Source organism: Panthera leo, chromosome A2 (assembly GCF_018350215.1).
Source record: "Panthera leo isolate Ple1 chromosome A2, P.leo_Ple1_pat1.1, whole genome shotgun sequence".
NCBI lineage: Eukaryota > Metazoa > Chordata > Mammalia > Carnivora > Felidae > Panthera > Panthera leo.
The window spans coordinates 118019586-118032548 of record NC_056680.1 but is presented as its reverse complement, the minus strand read 5'-3'; the positions used below and the strand labels follow the sequence as shown (position 1 = coordinate 118032548).

The window sequence follows — 12963 nt, the reverse complement described above, 5'->3', positions numbered from 1 at the left end:
TGGCAGTGTAGGACAAATTTTTGTAAAACGCCGTTTGAATGTATGGCGAATTCAAGTGTTCTGCTACCACATGACTGGTTTTATGTATCTGTTCACTACAAGGGCTCTTGGTTGTTTAGTCTTGGGATAAACTGGATGGCATTCATAAAGCTGCAACTCATGTACATAACTCTTTCATTTTAACTGGCTTGTGGTTTTGTTACTTTACATTAAGGATATGTCTTTCCATTAAAATAAAATGCATCCATACTCTGCTGAAAGTGATGCAGGAGTTTTGTTTCTCCTATGATAAGGATCATCTTTTAGAATGCTTAAGGTTAATGTCTTAAGTTTAGCCTTTAATCTTTTGGGTTAGGAATGTTACATATGATTAATCACCTAATTAATTGTTTGAATGTTCGGTATTTCATGAATATAATAAATATACATTTCTTACTTTAGAAAATGCTCAATTAGCAAGATGCTTTATTCAGGTGTTTTCTTCACATTTCCCCAAACTGCTTACCAGGGATATCACAAATCAGAGTAGTGTTTCATCTCACAGCTTTTGATAAAAGCAATAAAAGAGCCAAAGTGCTTGAGATATTTTTTAAAACACAGTAATGGATTCACATTTCCTCTTAATTACCATATCAAGATGCTGTTGTTTATTGAATTGCCCTTGTCTCAGATGTTAAACTATCTTGACCTATTAAGTTGTCATGTTGTAATTGAGATAAAAGAGGAATTTGCTTTGCATCAGTGCTAATTGGTTTATCAATATCCTGTACCATTTACATTTTAAAATTGAATGTCTGTAAGATGCTAAGGCATATCTGTACAAAGCCTTAATAAAACTGGTAGTATACAGGGAGCTGTTCAGAGTGGTATGTCTGTACTGTAGCCAGTTTTAGGCTATGGGTCACTTAATCATAAATGAAAAACTTGTTACTAGTGACTCGTTTTCATGTCCATCCTCTAGACGAATTTCACAGAAGAGGAAGATGTAAATTTCTGGAGCCAAAATGGCATACAAAATTAATTGGTGTTGACAATAGGATGGGAGCATTAGTGTGCATATGCATCTTTAGAATTTTATCTTCATTCTTCTGGATATAAATGAATAATAATAAAAACAGAAAAGCAAAAGCCTAGATAATCTAGGCTATGTTCTACTGAAATTTCCCTCTTCATCTTTGCTAGTTTGTTTTATATTCTGCTTCTTACTCTGAGCGTCACTGGTTTGAGATATTCCTTAGGCCTAGCGATGTATCCTCTGGCTTTCCTCAGCTAATTTTCCTAGCAAACCTCCTACCAGATGATCATTTGCTATTCTAAAATGAACTTTTTGTGTGGTTAGTGCTGATAGAAGTCTAACTCCAAACACCAGCTAATAAAGAATAGTATGAAAGTCACTTGAATCAAGTGAATGGAATAAAATATATACAATGAAATACGTACATTGACTACTACAGAGAGTTTGTGATCAAACAGAAGATGAAAAGTGATAGAATTCCAAATAGAAATGTTAAGAGGAAAAGCAATAACTTCCCTTATTATTGGTCTTGATCCACTATGATAAAAATAATGTTTAGAAAGATGAAACTTTAAATGTTTAATTTTTCTGAAACTCTACATACGTATATTGCTATCACATATATAATATTTGCATATATCATATATGAAAAATGAACCCAGAGTAGGAACTCCCTAATTTTACTTAACTTGTAATCATTTATAACTTTCTGGTGCTTCAGATTATACTAATGAATTGCTTATTTTCATAACATTAGAATTTTATTAGTTTATCTCGACAAAGATTCTCAGTGGCTTGAAAGTCCTAAAAATGATTGCCTCTGCTATTGTCTTTTCTCCATGGTTTACAGACATGGTTTAAAGTGACAGGATTGTTCTCTAATAGAGTATAGAGAGCGACCACGATTTATTGAGCTTTGCAAGGTGAAAGAGAAAATTGGCATCAGCAAGCATAAATTCCCAAGTAGTAAATTCCCACAAAGTAGTACAGCATCAAAGTGGCTCAGCCACATTTATATTCTGTTCACTCTGAAGTGAATTTTTTTTAAAGCATTAATGTCAACATTTACAAATAGAGTCACCTGTTCCTATGAAGTGATCATTTCTGATTAATTTCATTCTCATAAGTCAGTGTTTTTTCTAGAACAGTGTTTCCCGTTTTTTAAAAAAATTGAAGAATAAAATCATACAGTTTAGAACTCTTATTGACCCTATGCTCTTTTACAGTAAAGATGGATATAAGGGAAATTTTAAATGCTACAAAAAAAAAGTAAAGCATAAAGAATATGGGTATACAACATATTTTTGAAATTCTTTTTTTATTAGACCTTTGTACCTTCTAATTGGGTTCTAATTAGGACTCAGAACATAGTTTTATTGGCACCGAAGGTGTCCTGCTTCCATTAGAGATGTTTTGCTCCCGTGTGTCACAAAGGAATGGTGCTGATAGTGGAAGCTTTGTTGTTTAGTTTTCATAAAATTTTGCTCCACTGGGAATTGTCTTGTCTTTTTCTTCAGTACTGGTGGTTATAACAGGTCATTTGCATCACCAGTCAGCACCTAGGACCCTAGCAACGACCATCTTGTCTTCTTCCACCTTAAAAGAAACTCCGGACGGTTGAACTTTTCTGGCAGGCTGTTCAAGATGAGAACTTTCCCACAAGTGTCATTTTAGTTTCTTGGCTACTGCCCTTAGACAGTGGTGCGTTTTCATTTAGGTGATGACTTGAGTCCCCTTAGCTGTAAACCTAATACATATGCAATAGATGTAAACTTAATACATATGGAATAGATGATGTAAACCCTAATACATATGCGATAGATAACAAGTGGCAGAAGGTTTATAATAAGAATTTGACCACATTTCTTTTTTTTTTTTTTTTTTTTAAGTTTATTTATTTATTTCGAGAGAAAGCACACACATGTGTGTCAGGGAGAAGGACAGAGAGGAAAGAGAGAATTCCACGCAGGCTCCGTGCTGTCAGTCCAGAGCCCAGTGCAGGGTTCGAACCCACAAACCACGAGATCGTGACCTGAGCCAAAATCGAGAGCCGGATGCTTACCCAGGCGCCCTGACCAAATTTCTTACTAGATTGGTAAAGCACTGTCATATTGGCTTATTGACTGTTAAGTTGCCCACCCACGTGATCCAGTGAGACTCAGCGTGGTGGGAGTTTGGTGTCGTAGCTCTGCCATAGACTTAAGTTTTTCTCGTCTATAACATGACAAAAATAATAGTATCTGTCCACAGAGTTTTTTGTGAAAACGAAATGAGTTAATCTGTGTAAATCTTTTAAAACAGTTCCCGGCACATTGTACAGGCTCAGCGTGGTAGTTATTGATGGTGGCGGTGGTTAGTACTTGAATTGAATTGTAACGTTAAAAGTGGTTTCTTTATAACACTTCTCACCAGCTGGCGTGTGTATGTATGTGTTTGTTTATTGCCTGTCTCCCCAACTAGAATGCAAGCTCCCTGAAGGGGATTGGCTTTGTCTGCTCATTGCTGTGTCTTAAGAACATACCTAGCACATAGTAGGCACTCAGTGAAGACTTGTCAAATGGATAAAGGGGCGAGAAGGGGGAGGGAGGCAGTTCTCCTGCCTCAGGTAAAAGTTAACGTGTGTGTGTGTGTGTGTGTGTGTGTCTGTCTGTCTTAAGTGGCTCATTCCTGGATGGCAGGCACAGCCTTTTCTTAGATTTTTACTATGTCTCCTTGGCTCCAGGCACAGCACCTGCGCGTGGCAAATCTGTTAAACATTGATGAATAAGTGGACGGTCTGTTAAAACTGACATAGTCTTAGGGCACCTGGGTGGCTCAGTCAGTTAAGTATCCAGCTCTTGATCCCGGCTCACAAACAGGTTCATGAGTTCAAGCCCCGCATTGGGCTCTGCGCTGGCAGTGTGGGGCCTGCTTGGGATTCTTTTTCTCCCTCTTTCTGCTCCTCCCCTGCTCGTGTGCGCACTCTCTCAAAAATAAATAAACTTAAAAAAAACTGACGTAGTCTTAGGTATTTCATTTTCACATCCTGTGATACAAACATCTCAGTTTAGTGACATAATCTGCTTTGTTCTTACGTACAAAAGACAGTATAGATACTTCTATAGAATATAAAGTGAAAAAACTTTTTTGGCCCTTAACAGCCTTGGTTACAGTGAAGGCAAACATTTGGATTCTGTTTAATTTTTTTCACGGTGTATGCATCATTTTTACTTCTCTCAAAAGTTCATTTAAAATTCTTGTGTTTTAAAGGTGAGTAGATTTGACACAGTGACGTTTATTTGAGTTGCATTATATATGCGGTCAGAGCAATGAATTCATTCTCTGTTTATATCAGAGAACATTCCAGCAATTGTAAAGCCACATGCATGCACGCGCACACTCTCGAACCACATCCAGTGGCAAGTTATTATGGGGACTGACAGACTGTCATCCTTTTGATGGCTTGAGCTGTATATCTCCTGAACAGCAATGGGGCTCTTATGCAGAAAGTATCATATGTTCCCAGCCAATTTACAGGGAAACAGCAATAACATTTTATCATGGTTGAGAGCCCAGTAGCTGCTTCCTATTAAACTTGCCCTTTCAGATACCTGTCTTGGATTAATTTGTTGATTTCAAATGGAAACTCAGTCTTCTCCAGTGAAGCATGACGTTCTAGGATAGACTCTCTGAATGACAATTACTGTGTATTCTAGCTGGTTTCAGACCATTACAAGCCTTAGGCACAGTGGAAGACAGAGGACTTCAGTAACTGATTTTAATATTATGTCTAATTTTAACTGTCAGTTATATATGTGCCAGTGAAAGAATCCTCAGAAAGATGAAATGCAAAACACTTCTAACTTGCTCTTTTTAATGATACACTTTGCCGTAGGGTGGGGAGTCGGGAGAGGAAAAGTGGTGAGGGAGTAGCCATCTCCTAAAGGGGAGTCAGCACAGCGGGGAAGCATCAGATTTGAAAAGTGAGCACGTAACAACTGCCACCTCGCTTTTTTGCGTGCCCCTCAGGATGCTTCTAAATAGTAATATGTTCACCAAACAGGGTTCCATAAATCAGTGCCAGTATTTTTCCTTGAACACTCAAGAAAAATGAAATGTAGGGTTTTACAAAGGATAATAAGCTTTGCCCGCCATTTTGGTGAGTACTGTACATAGAGCATGAACCGCTTTAGCAGTAAAGGCTGTTGTGAGGTTCTCTTGAGTATAACCAGGTAGGTTATAAAGAGAACAGTAACTCTGCTGCTTTAAATGTGATGAACCATTGTAAAAGAAAAATCTAAATTCAGAAGCCCTTGAATTATATTTCAAATGGAAGGGAAGAGCGTTATTTTGGGGTCCTAAAAATATTCCCTACTCATGGAGCACATTAGACATAGACGTTCTTGAACCTTTGTGCTTAGGGAATATATTTGCAGTTATAGCAGATTAATTGTTAATGTGTGATTTTTACTTTTCATCGTATGCACATTGGCTTTCTCTTTCCCAAGTCATCTGCTCTAACAGCATACTGATAGCCTCTTTTTATTTAAAAATGGAAAGAAAGCATCAGTAACAAACTACACCTGTAACAAGCTTGGAATTTTGTAAAGGAATGAATGAAACTGTTGGATTTCTTTCGGGCAGTCTACCATTGAACGGAATGTATGACAGCCGATTAGAGTGAATCTTCTCTGTCTGTTATAATCCTTAAGAAAACTCCCCATTGTAACATGGTCCACCACTTGATTTCACACATGTGGCATGCCATATATATTCCTCGCACCACACCTACTTCTTGAAAACCTGATTACGTAACAGTTGTATTATGTGCGATGTCCAGACATACACTGGCTGTCAGCCTTAGCCCCCTACTCCAGTACTGGAAAAATGTGTACTGGGTCATGATACTCACATTGGGAAATAAACAGACACAGAGGAAACAAGAGCTTAAGCAAGGCAAAATGCACAATTTGTTTCACACTGATACGTGTCTCTTTTCAGTTGTTTTTTTTTTTTTTTTTTTCCTTTTCTGGAAGAGATTGGTTCTAAGGAAAAGCAGAAAGCTTTTATGGCAATTATTTTATAATGTCTCTTTGTATGAAAGAAACCAGTCAGTTGCTGGGTAGAAAGTTTTATTTGAAACTTGATTCAGTGAAGCATGCATTTCCCTTCTCTGCCACCACCAAGCCAAGCTGTGCTTCCCAAACTGCACTCAGATTCTCAGAATCAAAATAATATAGCATTTTGATTCTATTTTTTCTCTGGGTCCACACTGCACAGCCGTTGATGCCCTCAGCTCAGTGATAGAACAAATGATGTTTCCGCTTGGGCAAGCTTTGTTTTATCAGGATCAGTAACCTTATCAGCAGTTGACCCAGAACTATAATGCATGTCTCTGAATAGATAGCATATGTCACAGCTCTGTGCAGACTTGCTTCATAAGCAAGATCGTCTAATGAAGATTTAATAAATAAGGAAAAGTTTGCAGCAAGAAATGTCTTCTTTTATAATGATAACTTCTCTTAAGCTCCTTTTACTGCTCGTGGCTCATCTCTTGTATTCATTCTCATAAAAGCTAAAAGAATAAACATACATATAAATGCATCCACACGGACTTCCATGATGCATGGTTTATCTGTCAATATTTCTTTCTGAAATATACCATTTGTGAGTAAAGAATGTAGAATTTAGATTATCATATTGGTTTAAGGTTCTTATGTGACACATAAATGCAACGATATCCAAAAGACTAGAAAACCCATGTGTGTGATAAACCAACAACTACACAATTACGTGTTATTTCTTAAAAGTAGGATATAGCACAGGGGATTTTCTCCCAGTGCAGAATGTCCTGGCTCAGAAGTGTTTCATCACGAACTTTTAATACCCTATAATTTAAGACTGGGTTCTTTGCCCTCATCAATCTGCTTTGATTTTTGAAGACATACAATAAATGGAGAAGGAAGATAGAGCATCCTCATACGTAAATAAGTCACGCATGACTTGTACATTTTGACATTTAACACTGCTTTTCTTTGACCTTTGACAGGTTAGGGCTTGACCCAAAACTATTGGCTAAAATCCTAAACATGAGCTCAGGACGGTGTTGGTCAAGTGACACTTACAATCCTGTACCCGGGGTGATGGATGGAGTGCCGTCGGCTAATAACTATCAGGGTGGATTTGGAGCAACACTCATGGCCAAGGTAAATGCAGAGACTCCCTCCCCAAGACAGAGGGGAACAGATGTTTAATGGCCTAATCCCCCACTCCCCTTTAACAAAGCATATGTCTACCCTAGACGGCAAGATTACTAAAATTGCGATTCACTTACTCATTGGAAGTGAGTTAAAACTTAGCTTAGATAAAAATCCTTATTTTGTTTGTTTATATTCCTGCCCTTTCAGATGAGAAGAATAGGCTGGGAGTTTTATTTTGTGCTTGGGTTTGTTTGTACTGTGAGATGGGCGAGATTTTGTTCTTCACAGAAATTTTCGTTATTTTACCAAGTCCTTAGAATGGAAGCAGTAAGAATTTTCTGGATAATACATTGACATTGGGTACACCTATCACAGAAGAAGAGAATATCTTTCTCACGATACTAGGTTTCTAAATACGTCTTCCCGCTTTAAGAATATGTATGTACTTATGCGCAAAGTCATCTGAAAAGCAAATTGTTGGCCTCCTCCTATTTGTGATCTCAACTTTAGAAAATACTGTGAAGAGGAACAGACTTTGAGCTATTTCCCATCCCACTCTGCCCCCATAGTTGACTTTTTTCCTGATTACAAAAGTAATAAAAACATACACCTGGACACCATACTCAGTTTACTTTCCTTCATTCCCCATGGCGTTCTGTCCATTCTACTTCTTGACTGTGCCTTGAATTCATGCATTTCCCTTCTCTGCCACCACCAGTACATTGGCTGAGCCTCCCTTGGATCATACTAAATCAGTCCTTAACTGGTGTCCTATCCTTTCATAATCCCCTCCGGTTCATTTTCTACCCCGGGGGAGGGAGCGGGCTTCTGGACACGTAGAAACCGGAGTGTGCCATTTCCCCTACTAAGTCTCTTTCACCGTTTCCTGTTACTTGTAGTTTAAAGCCTATCTCTGCAAGTTGTCTCACGAAGCCCTCCATGATTTGGCCTTTGCTCGTCCCACCAGCTCGTTTCAGCCTTCCCAGCTCATCTTTTGCTTCCACCATAGTGAACTCATTTCTGCCCGTTGTTGTCTCTTTTTTTTTTTTTTTTTTTTAATTTTTATTTATTTATTTTTGAGACAGAGAGAGACAGAGCATGAGCAGGGGAGGGGCAGAGAGAGGGAGAGACACAGAATCTGAAGAGGGCTCCAGGCTCTGAGTTATCAGCACAGAGCCCGACGCGGGGCTCGAACTCACGGAGCGTGAGATCATGACCTGAGCTGAAGTCAGACGCTCAACCGACTGAGCCACCCAGGCGCCCCTCGTTGTCTCTTACTTGCAAACCTCCACGCACGCTATTCCCTCTGGCCTGCATCGTTTGTCCTTGCCCCCCCCTCCATCCCAGCTTCAGGCACAGTACCTGGCATATTGCCAGCACACTTTAAATATTTATTGGATAAAGCAGTGTTTGAAACTACATTTCTTATTTTGCAGTTTGATTTCTCCTCCTGTTTCGTTTAAGAAAATATTTATTTTTATGCGAATCCATATCCTGTATTTAGGTTTGCATATAATTTAGGATTTTGTAATTGTGCTGTGTGGCTGTTGCTAGAAACAGAAAGTAGCTCCTTAAGTGTACTGTTTTCATCGAAGCCGCAGGTGATTTATTAGGGCACACGGAAACATGAAAGAATCGCATTTATGCTCAGTTTCCATTCTGTGTCTGTGTGAAGTGGGTTGTGAGCTGTTAGCTTATTCGGTTCCACTAATACGGCTAATGGCTCAAACAGAGGAAGTGGCTAACAAGTAGAGTGTAATAAGAAGTAGGAGGCTTCTGATCAAAAGGATCAGATGAATTTGTCTTTTTGTAGTGCTGGCTTTGTCTGGGGACTCCGCCCTAGCTGTCCTTCACTCTGTGGTACACGTGTGCTTTAGCCATTTTCTGCAGTGGCCCTGCCCACTGTCAGAGTCCTTCCTTTGACATGATTTTCTTGGGACGCCTGGATGGCTCAGTCGGTTGAGCATCCAACTTCAGCTCAGGACATGATCTCACGGTTGGTGAGTTCAAGCCCCATGTCAGGCTCTGCACTGACAGTGGGATTGGGATTCTCTCTCTCACCTCTCTCTCCGCCCCTCCCCCGCTCATGCTTTTTCTCTCTCTCTCACTCTCTCTCAAAATTAAATAAGTGAACTTCAAAAATAGATCAGATGATTTTCTTGATCATGAATGACAGTGTTTTCAACTAACAGTGTGAGACAGTGCAGGAGTCAAACATATGGGTGTTACCGGTGTCCTTCCCTCAATGAAATGCAGTTGTGATCTCCCTTACAAAGAGGAAGACTTCTTAATTTTGCTTGGAATGAGAGTACTTAGAAAGGAACTTAAACAAATCTTTCATCACCTCAGATTGCTGTTAACAAAAACACACCATAGCTAATTAGGTTTGTGTAGAGAAACTGATGGAGATTAAAGAACTCCCCATCGATGCTGCGTTGATTAAAGCAGTCTTAGCATTGTGATTCTGCTTGGACAGATCAAGGCTTAGCTGCTAAGAGAGGTTTTGTTCAATTGCCATTAAATTTTATTGTGCTAGGGGATGTCATTGAAGTAGAGGCTTGTGCATTTATTTCTAGGTCTTAACATCATAAAATTCTAATATGTTGTGTGTATATAATCAGAACATAGTCAGTATGAAAACTAGATCATTCTTCTGAACTCTCCAACCTAGATGTCTACTTGTGATGGCCGCTACAGAACAGCATATGGAAAATCACGATGATTCTTGGTACTCCCTCAGTATACCCATTTCCTCATAAAACATAACAGCTTGGTCCTCCGTTAACTCGTTGAACCTTATTGCCATTGTTGTGTTATTTTTTCCTGAATTACCCACTTAGCTCATGGATTCATAAATATTTTATTTGATGAATGATGTGGAAAATCTATTTATTTTAAATTATACATTATCAGCTTCAAGGGATGCCTTCTTTTTCTAACATTTCAAGATACAGAAGCCTCTCAGGTTTTCAGAGACTAAGCACTGTTCATTTTTTAGAATGTCCATCCTTTAAGGTAGTGGCCACTAAAGCAATTTCACTTTCTGATTTTTGGTTTGGACAGATTTTATTTGGGTGTGTACTTGCCCCTTTGAAAAACTCTAGACCTTTCTTCTCGATAGTACTGTGTTCTCTTTAGTATGTTATGTTAACTCTGAGTTCTTCTGTTCTAGTTTGTGTTCCAGTTAACTAGGTTAAAAGTTAAATGCAGTCTATGTAGATTTTCTCTCTGTCATTTGAAAATAAATGTATCTTGCAGATTTGCTGCAAAATGATGTCAACCAGAGAGGTTTGTCTGGGTATAAACAATAGTGTAGCTGTATGTTTGTTAACTGTGCAGGACACAATTCAGCTTGCTTTTTATTTTTAGGAAACTATAGAAGAATTTAAGGTTAAGCAGATTTTTCAGATCTATTGTCTACATGTGAAAATTATACAAATAAGCACAAAATAATGTTTGCAGTTATACCATCATACATATTTAAGAGGCTGGAGACTTAAAAGTTTTCTGAAGCTCTCAGGATGAAGCATTAGCTCGCCAAGATGTTAAAGGGTTGTCACGAGGGTGGATGTCCCATTGCACTTACAATAAAACCCAAACTCCTTCCTAAACGTACTAAAGCTTCTGTGTTTTACGTGTGCCCATGCCCGGCTCATTTCTCTCCCTAGCCCCCTTGCTTACTCTCATTCAACCTCACTGGCCTGCTTGCTGTTTCTCGAATATTCAAGCCGTGTCCCAGCACCTTGCTGTTCCATCTGCCTGCGTCTCTGTTCCCCCAGCTCTCCAAAGAACCCACTGCTCCCTGACATTCAGATCATAGGTCAAGTGTCTTCACCTCAGAGAAGCCTTCCCTAAACATTTCCTCTATCAGAACTCTCTTCCTTCCACTCCACCGTTGCTGTCCACCACTTCCCAGCCCCTTCCCCTGCTTTATTTTTCTTCATAGTCCTTGTCCCTGTCTGAAATTGTAGTATTTGTTGTCTGTCTTCCCCGAGCGTCACAAGAACAGTGCCTTGGTTTCATCATGCCTGTGTCACTAGCGCTTGGGACAGTGCTAAATACTTGTTGAATAAAGAGATTGCATGGATATTCGGTGATTCCATGATGGGGGGCTTGTCTTAGGCTTACAGGCTTCTGCAGATTTGAGAAAGCATTTCCCTGTGTGATCTCATTTATCTAGTAACCCTTGTCCGCAGTCTAAACAGGTCTGGGTGGAGGAGTGGGGAGGAGACTCAGAAATTAAGGTTTCTGTCCAGAGCAGTTTTGCCCTATGTGAAAGTACTTACAAAAATATTTATAACCCGCCACAGTGTTTGTAAGTATCTTATTTTTTTCAGACTTCGTTCCTCCTGCTTTGAAAGCAAAGCATTAGGAGCCACATTTGCAAAGTGAGCCCTCGCTACCAGTCTCAATGTGTTCCTTCCTGCCCCTGTTTGATTTAGGATCTGGGGCTGGCACAAGACTCCGCCACCAACACAAAGAGCCCGATCCTTCTGGGCAGCCTAGCCCATCAGATCTACAGAATGATGTGTGCAAAGGGTTACTCAAAGAAAGACTTCTCGTCCGTCTTCCAGTTTCTCCGAGAAGAGGAGACCTTCTGAGTTTGCCCTTTGGCCGTGGACACTGTTGGAAACCGACCTCCGTCTTGGAGCCTCCTTATAGCTCACTCCACAAGTAAATGGGCTTAATCAAAGGTCACCTGTCTGCTTTTGACTGTCTAGGTCCCAGTAAACCTTAGGATTTTTCACCCATTTTTAACTGCTTATTTTTTTATCTATTTAGCAAACCTGTGTTCTCTCCATTTTTTTTTTTCCCCCTGTAAGCCACTGATGGTCTCTGCTAACTAGCTGATTGACCTTTTTCAAAAGTTTGACTCCTGAGCATCTTCAACTAAATCGTTGCATACTTCAATCAGGATAGTATTTATCCCACTTTACAAATAAAACCAAATATTGTCAACAGGATGAAACCTATCTTAAAGAAATTGGTGTGGGGAAAGGAGTTAGAAAAAGGGGAAGCATAGTGAATTATTACCTGTGTCCCTCGGGAAGTTTGTCCTGTTAACCAAGTGGTGGTATTCTTGCGTTGCTGAGGTTACTGATTTATTTTCCAGGGAGTCGGTAAAGCTAACTGAACTCCCTGCTGCATGTTTATAAGTTGGACTCTGTTACATTATCTTACTGTGTATCCTTCTTGTTACAACTCCCAATACTCAGCAAACTTGTTTTTTATATTTTTGCTTCCTTTTACATTCTTACTACATATTTTTTGACTTTAAAAGAATGACATCTTTAGAACTGTTTCAGAGCCAATGATGATATTTGCTTTAGATAATTATTACATTATTCTAAATATAACCATATTATTTTGAAATCAAATAAATTTCTATGCTGATAATACTTTCTTGGAGTTTTCGTGTCTCCACAGCCATTTGGCGAGCAATTAAATGATCTGACAAACTGGTATTCCAGACTGATGGGGGAACGGGTGGGAAGAAAAGGAAGGGAGGGGAGGTCAAAAGGAACCGAGTCTGAATTGGCCAGTGGCAAGCCAGCTTCCTGCTGTTCATCTGAATCCTTAACGGACATTCATTTGAAAGTTTTCGGTTGTGGGTTCCATCGGAATCCAGCCTGCGCAAAATGGAATATGCCGCAGTATAGACTTTCCCCACCACAGCCCCGAGAAGTCTTCTTGGTGATAGACCTAGGTGCCAAATCTGGCAGAACTACAACTACTTCCCTCAGTTTCCTGGTGATAAAACATCCCAGG

General features: G+C 39.5%; 1 protein-coding gene across 2 annotated transcripts in view; it reads left to right on the top strand.

The window, feature by feature from the left end:
* Positions 1–12591, top strand: part of HIBADH (3-hydroxyisobutyrate dehydrogenase) — a 109480-nt gene extending 96889 nt beyond the window's left edge. For both annotated transcript variants that reach the window (XM_042920833.1, XM_042920841.1), the window contains exons 7-8: positions 7044–7200; positions 11637–12591. In XM_042920833.1, the coding sequence (XP_042776767.1) occupies positions 7044–7200; positions 11637–11795 (316 nt within the window). In that variant the 3' untranslated portion in view covers positions 11796–12591. The remainder of the gene's footprint in view (positions 1–7043; positions 7201–11636) is intronic.
* The last annotated feature ends 372 nt before the right edge of the window (positions 12592–12963 follow it).